The 16,674-nt window shown below is 33.9% G+C and overlaps 1 protein-coding gene across 4 annotated transcripts in view; it reads right to left on the reverse strand.

Moving 5' to 3' along the window:
* Positions 1-1,906: 1,906 nt before the first annotated feature.
* Positions 1,907-16,674, reverse strand: part of SYT14 (synaptotagmin 14) — a 211,261-nt gene continuing 196,493 nt past the window's right edge. For 2 of the 4 annotated variants that reach the window (XM_070768657.1, XM_070768655.1), the window contains 3 exons: positions 15,459-15,648; positions 12,836-12,892; positions 1,907-11,594 (listed from right to left, as the gene is read on the reverse strand). In XM_070768657.1, the coding sequence (XP_070624758.1) occupies positions 11,281-11,594; positions 12,836-12,892; positions 15,459-15,648 (561 nt within the window). In that variant the 3' untranslated portion in view covers positions 1,907-11,280. The remainder of the gene's footprint in view (positions 11,595-12,835; positions 12,893-15,458; positions 15,649-16,674) is intronic. The other 2 variants (XM_070768656.1, XM_070768654.1) reach the window with 1 other exon arrangement.

The following is a 16,674-nucleotide window of genomic DNA, read 5'->3' on the forward strand; positions in this document are numbered from 1 at the left end:
TCCTCCTTTTATACATTTGTCTCCTCCCCCGTGAGCCTGCTCTAAGTAAATTGGGCGAGCCAGGAGGGCTGTTTGTTTTACCTGCGGTTCTCACTCCGGTCCTCGGACCTTCCTTTGTTCTATTTTCGCGGGCTTTTCCCTTCTTTGTCTTTTAGCCACCGCCATTTGGACCCCTTTTTCCTATTCTAACTACCTAACACTAACGTTCCAAGCCATATGTATCCGGTCGTCGTTTTTCTGTGAGGTGAGTCAGTGACCCAGGATCCTCCCAACTCGTGGTTCTGCCATCTCTCGTTTTTCATTTCCTTCTGTCTTCAGTGGAAAGGGACTGATGGCATGGAGAGCACAACGTTATTTCTTAAAAAGCCTCCTTGAAACCAGTGTACATCACCTTCTGCTCACATCCCATTGGTTGAACTCAAGTCACACAGCCATGTGTTAATTTTAAGGAAGATCAAGAAATGTAAGTAGGTCATATGGCCAAGAAGAGACAAACATGAATTTTGGTAGAGTGGTCATATTAAAAGTATTATTTGGAAGGTTTTCCTTTAGATATATTTCTTTATATTAACTGAGATGTGCTGTCAGTTTTTCCCTTTTCCTAATTGAATTTATCAGATCCTAATATGTGTCCTTATTTATTTGGCATTTATTTATACTGATGTGTAGAAGCCTTTAGTGTATTATACTATTATATTTCATTATAAAGTACTATTCAAACAAAATATTTCATATATTTAGCTGAGACCTTTTAGTTTTGAATTGGAAATGACTTTATCTTCCAATGGGAAACATCATGGAATATTTTGATAATCTTAGGAAAGAAAAAAATTGACTTAAATATTATTTTGCATATTGAAGATAAAGGATTTAGTCAATTTGCAATTAAAACTCAATCTTAAGTATGAACACGGTATGATGAATAAACTAAATTCCTCTTTTACAATAAAAAATGACTATTGATTTGCTAGTTATAATGCAGATGTGTCTATTTTCTGGTGGAATTTCACTTTTTTAGATTAATTTTAATTCTATGAAGGACATGTCATGACCCAGATGACTTTTTTTCAGAGTAAACTCATAAGCAAGACTGTTATTTTTCCTTCTTCAACTTTAATGTCTTAACAATGAAGGCCCAGGATATTAAGAGGATGGGGGACGCAGCAACAAGTACTGGGAAAGGACAGAAATTCTGTAAACTTATTTGGAGATTAAATTATGAGCCCATTTATTTTAAGCAGAAGTGTTTCATGTTTTTCTTGTGTTTAAGTACTGATGACTAATAACAAGGAAAAAAACTTAACCAGATTAATTGGACACTGATATTCTACTGTTTAAAAAAATTAATTAATTTAAAAAAGGCTTCTGGTTTATTTATGGAACTAACGATTGAAAGACAATCAGAGATCAGAGAAGGTAGCAACTTAAATTTCTATAAATTTTAGAACACCAAAAGTTTAGATTCTTTTGAATATGGAAAATAGTACTTGTTAAGTCTTCTTATTTATAGACCTTTGTTGCTGGAAATGAAATGGACAAGCGAATGAAATATGAAAAATATCTAAATTAAGGTCTTTGAGAAACATATAATAACAACCTGATAAAAAAGAATTAAAAATCGACAAACTCTTCCTCTCAAATGGAAAATTGTTTTGTTAAACAGAATGACAATACTGATAGGAATTATGACAAGTCTGCAATAAATGAAAGAGCAAGCTAGATAACAGTGTATATGTATGCCTATTCTAGCTAAACATATTATGATCCTTTTAAAGCAACTTAGTTTCATTTCTGATTTGAACACTTTAAAGGAGATTATTTTAAAATGTTTAAATTTGTTTGTAGTCTATTTTCTTTGCATGTCAGATTTGACTTAGAATTAAAAGAAAATAATATAACCCACACGTCTTGATAGCAATATTTTATAGCACATTTAAATAAGATTCCTTTTAAACTCAAGATCTTAATAACATCTATATATATCCACTTGATATCTGCTTATAAAGGCGACATTATTTTATTTTGTGTAACAGTCACAGTAACACTTATTTGTCAGTGAGAAGAATTCAGGCTGATTTTTGGGTATCATCAACAGAGAAGTCACACGTTAACCTATTCCAAATGAGTACTAAAATGTAAAGAGATTTGTTACAGAAAAGTGAAGAAAAGTTAACTTGTAACCCACACAAAAATTTATTCTCTGGAAAATTAAACTGACATTAAAATCTCCTTGGATTAATAATTTTAACAGATTTTACACTGTTTACACAGAGGTCAGCAATTTCTTTAAGTAATACAATAATACAAAAGGAAAAAGGCACCGAGACAATCGGTGAGTAGATAGTAGAAAAGTCAATATGAGAATAAAATGCAACATACAGCACATTTTCAGTTACATGAAAATGGTTAGATATATGCTCATTCTATAAAATGGGTTGCTTCACACACGCATCTGTTTATATTTTTGATCAAAAATGCAAATTAATATGTGACAATAATACAGCACTGTTGATAACCATACAGACACTATATTAATAAGATCCATTAATGGTGTAGAGACTAGAAAATACGTCGGAGACAATTTAAGACCAAGGGAAATGTTAATCAGCAGTGCATTTCTTCAGGTTGTTTAATAGAGTTTTGCTCACAGAGCATTTAAACTTCATCACACAGTTATATGCATTATTAGAAAAATAAGTAAGAAAGCTCTGTAGAAACTATGCTATTAAGCTTTTTGCCTCAACAAAAGAAGAAAGGAAGAGAAATGATGATGGAAAGAAGCAAAATAAGGGAATATTGAATAAAAGATTCCACTAATTGAGTTTTCCATAAAAATTACATCATATGTTGACAAATAAAATATAATACAAGAGTGTTGAGCTGTGATGACCATCATGAGTTTTAGAAAAAAACAGATGCCAACATTTATCAAGACCCTTAAACTCATATAATAACTGTTTTTCATCAAGGCTAACTGAACTGAAAAGTATATTGATACATTTTATTTCAACATTCTAGTAAAAATCTAGCCCAACTTTGGCTATCTCCTCTATGACAGCTTTAAAGATTCCTCAAAATTGTTGCCACTATATTATCTTCACCACAAAAACAAAGGCCATCTCAATAGAATCATGTAGAAACATTAAAAATTAACTTTGTAATGCAAGCCACTACTGGAAATTTTCCTTGTAAATTTAAAGTAATATTTATAATTTCAAAATACTGTCAGAAATGTCACCGTTATTTCCTAGCTGTGTTTCAAATAATTGTTTAAATATATTTCAATACTAAGAAAGCCAATTTATATGTAAAAGCTACCTTGGTCTCCCCTCACAAAACAGATGTGACATTATTATAGAATGCTGTAAATACTCTCCAATAGTTATGCAAGAAGACTGCCCCAACAAGACAAGCACCCTGTCTGCCCAAAGCCTTCTTATGACTGACTACTTCGGTCTTCCTTTTTTTTTTTTAAATAAACGTGCCCAGTTAAGTCAACATTTAACAATTTAAAACCAGGACTTTAAAAAAGACTTTGTCACCAAATTTAAATTTAAGCTAGAGAGGGAAGAGAAAAGACCAAAAGGTGAGAATTTAGGACATAATGACCCAAAATCTCATTTCCAAGAAGTTGGCTTCTGTTCCACTACAACTGAAATCATACTTGGTATTAATTTGAGTATTTATGGTATCATACCAGGGCGCTAAGACATTGATCCCTTACATTTAGGGGTCTTTTCTCCTATAGGTGCTTCTGTATTACTTTTATCAACATTAACAGAGGCTACGAATAGGAATCACTGGTGAGGACTGACCTTGAGGGTATAAATGGTTTGGTTGTTACTGAAAATAATACCATCTGGAGGAGGTGAGCACATTCAGAGACTGACAAATGAAGTGTTGGTAAGAGGGTCACAGCCTTCAGCCAGATGTAAAAGGCAAGAGAGACAATAAATCTCAGAGATAAGGGGAAATTCCTATTCTCTCATTAAACATAATAGCCATATTTAATATTAACTGCTTAGATTTATGGAAATAAGCATTCTAGCAATATCTGAATACACAAACAAATTTCAGATAATTATTTTTTCAGTGTCTAATAGGGTATTATATTTCCTCTGTTGGGTATTCATTTTAAACACAGTAAGTGTCAGGTGAGAGATCACATAGTTAAGGATGAAACAGAAAGGGGTTAGGTTTTTCTTTTTAAAACTGTCTTGAATATTTAAAAGACAAACTCAAATATCAAATAGTCATCAGAACAACAACAACAAAGGGTGAAGGGCCCTGAAATAAAAGGACAATTTGAGAAGTAGACTGTCAAAATGACATTGAAATAATGTCTAACATCTTGCAAAACTACTGCTCTATCAGTGACTTTGTTCTCATAATTAATTATTTAGAAATTTTCATGTACTAAGGGCTTGAAATTCTACAATAAAATTATGCCAAACTTTTGTTACATTAATAATCACATTTCTTTCTCTGCTCCCAAGCTATGCAACATGGTATGAGGGAATCACACTATTCAAGATAAGTGTACAGCAACAGCAGCCATCACAACAAATTTGATGACTAAAAGAGGGCCATACTTTGCTTTCTCTCTAGTCTCTGAGAAATCCTATCCAGTCCTCTCTACTGTCCAGTTCATGTGATTAAGTGCAAAAAGTCAGAGTATCACTTTTTGTTAGGAATTATGCAGCTGTGATGACTCTGGAATCTATTGCGAATGTACATGAATGTGTTGGTTTTGGTCGTTAAGTCATGTCTGACTCTTTTGTGACCCCGTGGGCTGTAGCCCTCCAGGCTCCTCTATCCATGGGATTTCCCAGACAAAAATACTGGAGTGGGTAGTCATTTCCTTCTCCAGAGGATCTTCCTGACCCAGGGATTGAACTCTTGCCTCCTGTATTTGCAGGCAGATTCTTTACCACTGAGTCACCAGGGAAGCTCCATACATGAATAGGAATGGGGAAAAAAGTCCTGGAGGAAGGAAGAAGGAACATTTTAAGCAAGATACATACTTGACTAAATAGGGAGAGGATAAAGCAAGATTCTTATATTCATTTTTGATAATGGATTAGTAAATCAAGTTTGTCAAACTCTTTATGTTAAGGTTGTGTTAGCCAGATTTTAAGTTATAACCAGACCAAACACTGACTCAGCAGCATTCACAAAACAGCCTAATTCCATACCACAGTATTTCAAATATTCAACGAACCTAATTTTTCAGTGGGTTAATCACAGATCTTTGTCGGGAAAATACTTTCAGAATGTAAAATACATTTATGCAATGTATTACAGCAGAGAAGTTGGTATGACAACATTTTAAATGAGGGAAAATAGGAACTCAGATGAACATAATATATATGGCATTTATTTTTAGAGAAAAAGGACTTGAGGTTGATGTGTTAACTTGCTATTTGAAATAAAAAACTCTAAGAAAGAGCTAAGCAATCAAGGAAATAGAGATCAGATCAGAAGCGATAGAAACACTGCTGTTCCTGAGTGAAGAATCCAGGAATGAGGTTCATCTGATGAGTATAACGACAATGAAGTCATTTAGGATGATGATAAAAGGCAAGAAAGCTTACTATACACAAGAATGAAAAATGCCACCACCTATGACTACCCCCTACATGTACTTAAAGGTCAGTCTTATCTCATTTAGAATACGGACAGGTGTACTAGGTAAATACCTTCTCAGACTCTCTCTTTGCCTTAACCCTATCATTGTAAAGATAGTTTGCAAAGAAATATTTGAACACTAATCCCAAACAAATTTTCAGGAATAATAAAACTAACATAATAGAATTTATTTATTATACCGTGAAATACTTTGGAAAAGTTATGTTGAGTGTGAATGCAAAGAAACTCATAATTAAATATTACTTTTAAGTTCTTCATTAAATATCTTTCTTTTTAAGGAAGCACAAGTAAAAAACAAATCAACAGCACTAATCCTAGCTTAATCTTGCTCTTCTTTATCACTATCACACTTTAAGATCTAATCTATGGGTATTGAAACACTACTGCCAATAATTCTATCTAATGAGCTCTACATTCTATACCAATGCATCTAAACAGAGAATTTCCCGGGAAGCTTAATAAAATTTAGATTCTTGGGCTCCACTCCAGACCAAATGAAACAGAATCTCTGGAGTTGGGGCTTTGGAATACAAATTAAGCTCTCAGAATAATTATTAAACGCAACAGTTTGGGAACCACTGTTTTAAATTTTGCCCTTGGAGAGTATGTCCTGTGATGGGAGTGTAATCTGTATTTGATCTCTAAGATTCAACTCAGGCATTCTTTTCTCCAGGAAGATTTTTCTGAACTCCATGTTATTCCAACACTAAACTTATTCTGTGGATGTCTTTCCACTTTATCATGCAAACTCTATGAGGGCAAAGACTTTGTCTACCCAATTTATTATCTCTCCCTTTGTAGCACTTAGAAAAACACATGGTACATAGTAGGTACTCTTATATACGAAATGAAGAATAAATCCATGCACAAGTTCATAAATAAATGTTGAGATATATAGCAGTATTATTGACTTCTTCTGTATAGGTAATTTAATTCAATATTTATAGTGAGCCTACTATGAGCAAGGGACATATAAAGATAACAAGACAGGACATTAAGTACTGCTGCGAGGAGAGATGCATATAATAAAATTAGCTGTCATCCAGTTAAACCTTAAAAAAGGGTAGAGAAGCAACAAATTAAAGTGAGAGTGCAGAGGAAGACAAGAGTCTTTCCTCTCATCACTAGTATGGGCAAGATATATAATCATGGATACAGGCTATCCACATCGTAGGGCAGAAAAGGGAACGTGTACAATAGAAACATTTGGATTCCAGTAGTGGACAAGGAGCAGGACAAATTGATTCATACATTTTCAGAATATAAGTAAGTATAGGCTAAATTGGCAGAGTAAATTAATCCCTAAGCCTGTGAAAATATAAGCCATCTACAAAGTATAACACAAAAGTACCATTTGTGTCCCGAGAAGAAAAAAAAAAAACCCTCTGATCTTTTCTTCTTTGTCTTGTAATTCTTTTTCCCAAGCTCTGTTTGTTTTGGTCTTCTTTTTTTTCTAGTTCTGCCATCCAACTAAAGTGTGTATGGGGTATTATTGATGAATATAATGTTGTTCAGTTTTTTCTTGGAATTAGTAAAGAGGGATACAATTGTAATATGTATGATATAGATTTCAGAGTAATTTATATGTGGGTCCTAATCCCAGTTCTATTACTTACTAAGTCTGCTTAACTTCTAACCTGCAGTTTCATCATCTATAAAATGTTGATAATATTACTTACCTCATATTACTGTTGTAATATGAGAATCGAAATAACAAATTATTGTGCTACATCTTAGTAAACTATAGCAGTTACCAACATCATTATTATACATTTTGGTGAACACAGATGATGTTTTAAAGTTAATCTAAAAAAAAGTACTCTGTTTAACTTTGTGCTCAATATTGAGTTTTGTTGGTGATGATGACGACACAATGGCCACTTCCGGTGTAGGCCGTGGGTGAACTGGCCACAGCGAAAGGAAAAAGAAGAAGGGGAAAACTTTGGAATAGTAGCTCTCAATGAGAAAAGTCTCCATGAGCGGACTATCTAGTCTATGTAGGCAAACAGCAATTTCAGAAAGTGGATTTGTATCATTGCTATTAACAGCTGGATAGAGACCTTGAGGAATTTGTTGGTGACTACTATTCTAGTTTCATTTAAATTTATACTTCAGCCTCTCCCTCAGTCCACTTGAAAAGCTATGATGTCATTTGAGCTCCATCTTCATCTTCAAGAACACCCTCAGTTGTATGAACTCTTGCACTATAACAATTTTTGTAAGCATTACGTTTCTGATTCATTTGACAAGTAAAGCAAAGATGATGAAGGAATCAAGAAAAGGATTTAACATATAGCCCTGGGCTTCCGAACTGGACTGGATGAAAAAGTCCACCAGGCCCTAAACTTAAACATGCTGCTATAACTAAGGGTAGATTAGATATTTTCTCATTGGTTTTTCTTTTTTTAAATTGTGATTCAACTTATTATTTTTGTCACTAAGTTCAACAATATCAAGAATTTGCTGAATGCATGGTAAGAAAATAAGTGAAGAGATTTCACACAAAATGTGAACAGTACAGAAGACACAAAGATCACAGAAGAAAACTCCTTAAAGGTAAGAGGATATACGAAACAAATCCTCTACTGATTTGAGATACACTTTGCTTCCTGGGCAGTAATAAACAACTACATTTTGCAGCTCATTTGGGAGACAAATAAAACCTGTAATTCCAAGCTCAGGAGCTCCTATGAATGCCAGTCAATTGCTGTATTTGGACTATCTCATTTTATTACAAAACTTAGGGGATTTGAAGAGAACGATAAGAAAGTGGGTTGTCTTTCTCAAGTTTCTCAGACAACACCTGCTGCCCACCACTGGGCCCCTATTTGCTTTAATTGCTAAGATATAAGATTTTTCCTTTAAGCTTTCATGCAAATTTAAGCTCACAAAAGAGCAGCAGTAGTCTCGTACATTAGATTCAGCAGAGTGAGTGGGTCTCTGGAGCCCTATTTAATCTTTTTCTAAAAGAACAGACAAATTTGGGGTAGTAATTACTCTAAGTTGTGTCAATCCAAAGAATAAAAAGATATATATTTTGCTGTGTGTGGAGGAGAATGGCAGCAAATAGCACCCAAAACCAAATATAATTTCTAGTAGATATACAGAGGAGAAAAATAATCCATAAACTTTGTAAATGCTTTTCTATTTAGTTATCTGAAAAAGCCAGGGCCTTCATCTTTACAAATACACACATATATGTATATACACACACATACATACATATATATATTGTGTGCAGGTATGTATTGAGTATAAATACCCAGACACATACTTCATAATCTTTGAGGACTTGGCAGCTGGGGTGGAGGTAGGGTCCTTCTTAAAATTTTAAAAAGTTGTTGATTAAATTTTAGGCCATTCTGGATTTGATCCTTAGAGTAGCTAAACCCCTAAGGATATATCCAAGCACACACACACAATTCTGGGCACAGTCTGAAGAAAGACAGATTTAACAAGTAACATCTAGTTAGTTCTTTACTTGCTGAAGGAGAAAGCACCAAGCTGGTCTCATAATGTGTTTGACTAGGCTTTGTTACAGCTACAAATGAGACTGAGAACTCTTTTAATTATTAGGCCAATCCTGGTGTTAGCAGTGCACTTAGTTGTTTCAAAGCCAAAAAAGTTACAAATGCCTAAATCCAATTTCTCAGTAAAACCTACAGCCCCCCTTCTAATCTCTTTCCATATCTGTTGCTAAAAATACTTTCATGAGATATTTTGCCTTTGATTCACGTTTTAACTTTATAACCTAACTGAGCCACAAAACCCTGGACAATGCTCATTAATATAATAAGAGAATGGGTTCTTCGTTAATGCGTCTCTGTAACGTACATTCTTAAACCCCATGTCACCTGATACAGCATATGTTTTGTATCATATAACTCATGTATATGAATGCAGAGAGCTGCCATTTTTTTAAACTAAAAAATATTAGGAGTTCACTGTCTTTTGGATTTCTTTTAAGGCCTTTCAGTACAGCCAAGCTGAAGTAATAATATCTATGCATTGTTTATTATGGTAATAACAAGTTCTAGCTTACAATAACACATAGTACTTAGTTGGGACTAGGAACAACGATATACTGCTTTTGAATAACTGATAAATAGTCTGTTTTGTCTAATTTAACTAGGAATTAGAGAAAAAGAAAATATTTTTCATATATACAAAACATATTCTATTTAATAAAGTATGTGCATAAAATTATATATTGGGTAAGAGGCAAAATTAAAAAGAAAACAGCTTATAATATTCCTGATAATTAGAGTTCCTAAATATAAAAACAACAAATGCCTTGCCATTTAAAAAAATTAGCACATTATATAACTTTTACATACTTCAGAGGAAATAAAGATCTTGTGACACTGTTCTGAGGAATCTAATCTTTACATTTATAAAAATTGAAGGCCTAATTTTGCAAATACAACTTTCAAGCTGTATGAGCAAATTTAACTTACATGGAAGGCACAGGATGACATCACGTTGAAGAACGTATCTGTAAATTTCATAAAATCTAGTCACAAGTTACTAGAAACATTTTAAGGAATCTCAGAACTGTTTATGCTGTTCTGATTCAAACTTAGAGCTGAAGAGTCTTCATATCACAAATACAAATTGAAGTAAGAGTGAAGAAGAGAGAACTGTTTCTTATTTGAATGCTACCTGCTTTATGCAGTGTTGGTTAATAAACACTCAGAGCAGATGATTAAAATTTCCTTTAACTTGAATTATTTTCAATTTTCAACAGCTTATTCACTATATATTTTTTTAGTTTGTAAAAAAATGTACTTTCACATTACTACAATTTTAAACAGTCAATCATTGAAAGAGATTTTTAAGTAAAGTCCTGCTCTATTAGCTTCCTACATTGGAATACAAGAATACAGGAAGTGCTTTCAACAGAAAGTTACATGGTTCTACAGTACAACCTGTCTAGAAGACTTGCAAAGGACCAGTGCAGTGACTTGGTCTCTTTGGATCAGGCAAAATCAGAGGCAATTGAAGAAATGAACTTTTCTTAAAATAATACATAAAAAAATTCCCTTATGAAAATGAATCCTTGCTTGCACTTAGATTTAGTGCTACTGAGAAGAACTGAGGCACAACAGAAAGGAAAATAATCTGAAATAAAACAATTCACAATGTGACTGAAAGCCTTCACCATTAGACTTGACTGCTGCAGGATGACTTTCTCATATTAAAGAACGTTAAACACACCAGGGACGAGCCAGTTTTGTGGATAATATGTAGGGTGACACTAAGAGAGTGCTGCAAATAAAAATTCTGATTTTCACAATCATTTATAATCGTGACTTTTCATGAAATTACTGGCTCTCTTGCTACAGTAAAATTAACTTCAAACCAAAAGGATGCTCTGAAAGCTCTGGAGGACTGTTAGTTTAACAAAGAGGATGCAAGTTTCTCATTTTCTCAAGCAAGCTCTGCTAGAGACCCATCTTTTCTTTGTTAATGTCAGTATTAGACGTTCGTTCCACAGAATTTAAAGCTTTTGGGGAGAATGTTAAAGATGATTCTTCAAAGAATAGCTCTTCTAACGGTGACTAGGTAACAGTACCGCTGCACTCAGAAATGCTGCTGCCTTGAACTGCAATTGCTCCTTCCTCCTGGTCATCACGACTCCAGCAATGCATGCCATCTACAGACTTGCTGTCCTTTTGACTCTTTCATTTCAGTCCAGTGGTTGAGTTCCTCTTCTCCAGAGCTGTTCAGACCTAAAGAAACCCAGCCTATCATCTCTTTCCTTTTCATACTGCGTTTGTTATACACTGACAGTATGAGTGTCACATCAGAGAGCTGAAATAGGGCCACTTGAAAAACAAACGTTTCCTTGTACACCGGATTTGGCTGCCCTCTGCGGATGGATGTCTTGCATTTGGACATTTCTTGGCCCATGGAATTCAGTAGGGTTAATTTAACATATGTATCTACAGAAAAAAAAAAAATACCACAAATATCATTTGAAACAAACTCAAAATGTCTTTCTTGTAACGCTTGATGAGGTCAAGTATTCATACTTTATAAGGATATGGTGTATACCATGTTTAGTAGAAATCTAGTAATTCCATTTTGATGTAGATGATCATAAAATGTGACAAGTACAGAGAATGCTAAGTAGGCATAAAATCTTTGGGGGGTAATAATATCTTAACCTCACTATTTCTAGAATTTAAAGGTATACCTCATAATCCTTCCCTTACCCTGACCCCCCACCCCCGACCTCCCACTACCCACCCTGCCCATCCCCACGCCCATTTAGCTTCACTAAGCAGGACATCATAGCATTAATAAACACTTAGCAAGCTCAGTTAGCCACAACACTGTAAAGCATTCCACTGTGTTTTCAGAGTGTAAGAATAAACAAACAAATAGAAATGAAGGCAAATGGTAAGGAGGAAAAGAGAAAGACAAGAATGCAAAGATGACATCGAAACAGCTTAGGATGAAATGTCAAAAAAATCTCTGCATGGATGTGGTTTTTAAATACATTTTTAAAACATTTCAGGCTCAAAATGAAGCCAAATGCACTAAAGACTCAACGTTTAGCAAATCAAGTAAAACTTTCTCCTTGGTTTCATGCAAGAGTACATTTAATGTGCTTTTTGGATGGTTAAAAATAAATACTACAGGATTCCTTCTTGGCACAATTTACTGTGAAATTTTAAGTATGATATCTTAACTATTTTCATGAATTATAAAAAAAAAAGTTGATGTGATGTTTAGTGTACCAAGTGAAACGTAACAGTTCATTGCCTGGTTACTTAGGAGATAAACCCTCATTCCAAACAACTGTGTTTTCAATTTCTTCAGAACTCATGCAAATGATCTTCAGCATGTAGATCCATCATGTGTACTTCATATCAAAATTTCAATTAATTTTATGAAAATTTCAATATTTCTTAATGAAATATGTTTCTACATGAATCAATATAATGAATAAAAATCAAAACCTTTAATTTTAAAAGTTTTGCTAATTTTATAGATACTCTGAATACCATCATCCATAATCAGAGATAGATTCTAAGTTAGTTTTATTCAAAGTACCACAGATAATAAATGTGCACTTTTTGGAAATCAACATGGTGGACAGCTTCACTGCTGGCAAGTTTTAGGGTATTTTGTTTTTGCATGAAAAGACAACATCCAATTAGCCTCTACAGGAACTCACCTCGGATTATATAAACCTGTCCACCTATCAAGTGTTTTAGACAACAGAACAGTCCATCTGACAACAGGGGATGGAAAGCAGTAAAAGAAATAATGACCAGATGTCAATTGTTGGGTGAAAGAGGGTCAAAGGTTAGAATTAAAGAGGAAACGCTGTTCACTGGAGTGGAAGAACACAAAACTTTAGCATCTTAATTCAGGTAGAGGGTTGAACAAAGGGGTATGTTGGGTAAATTTCATGGAATGAGAATTTTTAAGGTCATTGTGCAATCTTAACAACAATTACACTGTTTTAAAGTGGGACATCTTTATAATGATATCCTTGTGGTCTAAAGCACATTGAACATAGAATCATGCAAATTATCAGACTATAAAAGACTGAATACAAGTCATTAAAAGATCATTATAATTATTTTGCTAATTTTTAAAGTTTATCCATGCAATATTTAACATTTCCAACACTTTTATTACTCCCAATGTAATATAAAACTAAGTTATGAAAAATAGAACTACTAAAATGTTTGTTCCTGAATGTTACCATTGTTCTTTTGAGATAAAAACTGGATTAGTCAGTCTATAACACAGTTCAAAGCTTAGAACCCAGGTATATATGAAGGGTCACAATCTTATATACAGTAGACAAACTGATAAAACTGTCTTCTATTTTACTTTATAAATATTTTATTTCATATAATAAAGATTAATGTTAACTTGTATTTACCTCCTAGCTACCTCCCAGCTAATACCAGTACCTGTCCTAATACTGAAGCTCTAAATCTAAAATAATGGAATTGCTATAACCTATTCTTTAACCTGAAAGATCTACTCTATGTTGGGGATGCAAATCTCTCTTGTTTATTATCCACTCCTGCCTCTACTCCCTATCCTTCATTTTAGTTCTGATGATTGTTTCTCTGCTTCTATCAGAGTGGCTTCAGCAAGGACAGAAAGACAAACCTATCATCTCATTCTGCTCCTTTCTAGCATTTCAAGTTAAAGATTTGTCAAAAAATTAAACTACTGGCTAAAGTAGGAATGGCAAACTGATGGCTTGTTACTAAATGTAATCCCAGATAATGTTTTATCTGTTACAGTGTTTAAAAAACACTCAAAAGTTGAGCAAATCAAATAAAACTTTCTCCTGGTTTCAAGCAAGAGTACAGTGCTCCCTTGCATTTGTCACAGGTCTTGCCATGATTTTATCTTTCATTTACAAATTCTGCTCATTTAAGTTCCTTCCCAGGCCATTTGAGTTTACTTTCCTAGTGTGGATTAATGAAGATAACCAAGTCACACTTCCAAAGCTGTTTAGTAACTGCTTCTTTCCTTCCTCTGAATTTTTCCATTTGAAAGGAAAAAGGGGACAATAATAATTGCATCCTTTCTATGTGCCTGTATCTGATTTGAATATCACAATTACCCTGTGAGATACAACCTTAATTTTATTTTATTTTATTTTTTCAACCTTAATTTTAAACATAAGGAAACAGACTTAGGTGAGCTAGATCATTCATCCAAGGGTAGAAATATAAACCTAATTTTGGCCTCTGACTTTTTAATGCAGGGACAGATACACTGTGTGATGTATGTGAGAAGGAAGGTTTCCAGTACTACTGAGGGCACGTTAAATATATTTTTATGACCTTTCACTTTGATTGAAAAAATAATTGTTAGAATACTTAGAAGTAAATTTAACTCAAGGGTGGAAAAAGTTTCCCCTCCTCCAACGATCATTTGCTACCTGGAGTAAAATACTGCTTTCTGCAAGTTTGTGAGAAATTATGAAACAAATTTAAGGGTGCCATTACTGTTCAAGATTTCCTTTCAAATTCTGAGTTTAGGCCATCAACAGCTTTAATTTTACAGAAATATAAAGAAGCTGCTACTTTCCCAGTTCATTTCTACAGATAACAATAAACAGTTTTGGAGGTACACTGCGACAATTTCTCTGTGTTTGAACCACTCCCACCTCCTGAACTAGAAGAGAGACGAGAGAGAAGACAGAGAAGCTGATGGACAGGGTAGAGGGATCAATACCATCTAGCTTTCCTTTCCTAGCATCCAGTATAAACATCAAGCTATTCCTTATTCATTTTGTCCTGGTAAAAAAGCAAAGCATATTTCATTTAAGATAAGACTCTGCTGGCAGTACTGATTTATAATTTTCAAGGAGGAAAAATGTAAAGAAACATTTTTTTTTCTTAAAATTGTTAACGCAGACAATAAGGAAAAATACAGAAGGATACACATTAGTTCATAGTACTGCATGCAGACAGAAAACACATTCATCTTCAGTTAACAATATATTCCTCATCATATTTGTGGAATATTATTACCTTAAAAAAAGACTTATAACTTTTTCTGGTATTAGAAGATAATGGCTATGATAGGGCTGATTTATTCTGAAGATGCTGAAAAATGTAAAGTCTTGTCAGCTTACAATTAATATTTTCATTTTCAAATCTTTCTACTTCCCAAATGACTGGAAATAGAAAACATGAAATAGATTAGCTGATGATTACACGAGTATTGATTGGCTAGGACTAAATGATAGGATTGAAGCCCTAACACTTAGAATCCCGTAAGTACGGAAAACATTAGAATTAAGAAAAGTTTTCACTCACTGGGTGGCCTGTTCGCTGCCAAGTTTTTGAAGTGGCTGCCTTTTATCACTTCTGCGGATAGCCTTCCAGTGGTGGCGTTGTAGAGCAGACCGATGAGAATTTCTGGGACTGAGCCGTGTTCGAGAGACTGGCAGGAGGACACGCTTCCACTGCAGGACATCTCCGACACACTCATCTGGGAGTCACAGCCCTGCCGTAAAAAACGAGAGCTTTATAGTATTTTGTAAAAACAGATATATTAATAGATACGTTGGTAATGCCCTGTCTGTTTGGAATGAGGTAGGTAAATCATGATAAAGACAAGAGTTGCAAGCAAAATTCCCAAAATACTAGACGAGAAATGTTATTAGCATATTTTGGTTTCTGGATCTCGTTTGATCATATGACAGTCAAAGGAATAACAGGAGATGAGGTTTCATAAGTTCTTGCATGTTTGTATATAAATGAGAAGAGAGAAATTTCTTAAACTCATAGCTGTTAATGAACTCTTTCCTGAATGCAAAAAATTGTTTGAAGATTTACTGACCTTAAAAGTCTGACACAGATTTAGACTCAATTACATTAAATGTAAATGTCTTAATTGTGCCTTTAAAGACACAGATTGGCAGACTTTGATTAAATAAGCAAAAAATCTGCTATTTATAAACTGATATGTAAAACACTGACATACAGAAAGTTGAAAAAAAAAAGGGTGGGAAAATATTTGCCATGCAAATACTAACTAAAAGAAATTTGGTGTAGCTACATTAGTGTCAGCCAAGGTTAGCTTCAAGGCAATAATCATTTCTAGAGATAAAGAGGTACAATGAATAATGATAACGCTTCAAATTTACCAGAAAGATAAAGTAATTCCAAATTTTCATGCATGGACTCAAAAGCAAAGATTTAGAAAGCAAAAACTGCCAGAACTAGAAACAGGCAAATCTACAACCAGTGGGATAGATACTTCAGCATACTTCTTTCAGTAACTGACCAAATAAGGAGGCAAATAAATACAGTAACGGTGTAGAAGATTTGAATATCATGATAAGTAAAACTGACCTAATGGTAGAACATCATACGCTACAACTACAGAATATACATTTTCTCAAGCACGTAGTGGATATTTTTTCTTTTTTCACAGTAGACTTTTACAAAAATATGTATTAAAAACGCAAACAAATTTTAAATGATGGAAATAATTCAGAATTTTTTAAAATATCAGCTATAAATGCAA

The sequence above is a fragment of the Bos indicus genome, chromosome 16 (assembly GCF_029378745.1).
Source record: "Bos indicus isolate NIAB-ARS_2022 breed Sahiwal x Tharparkar chromosome 16, NIAB-ARS_B.indTharparkar_mat_pri_1.0, whole genome shotgun sequence".
Lineage (NCBI taxonomy): Eukaryota > Metazoa > Chordata > Mammalia > Artiodactyla > Bovidae > Bos > Bos indicus.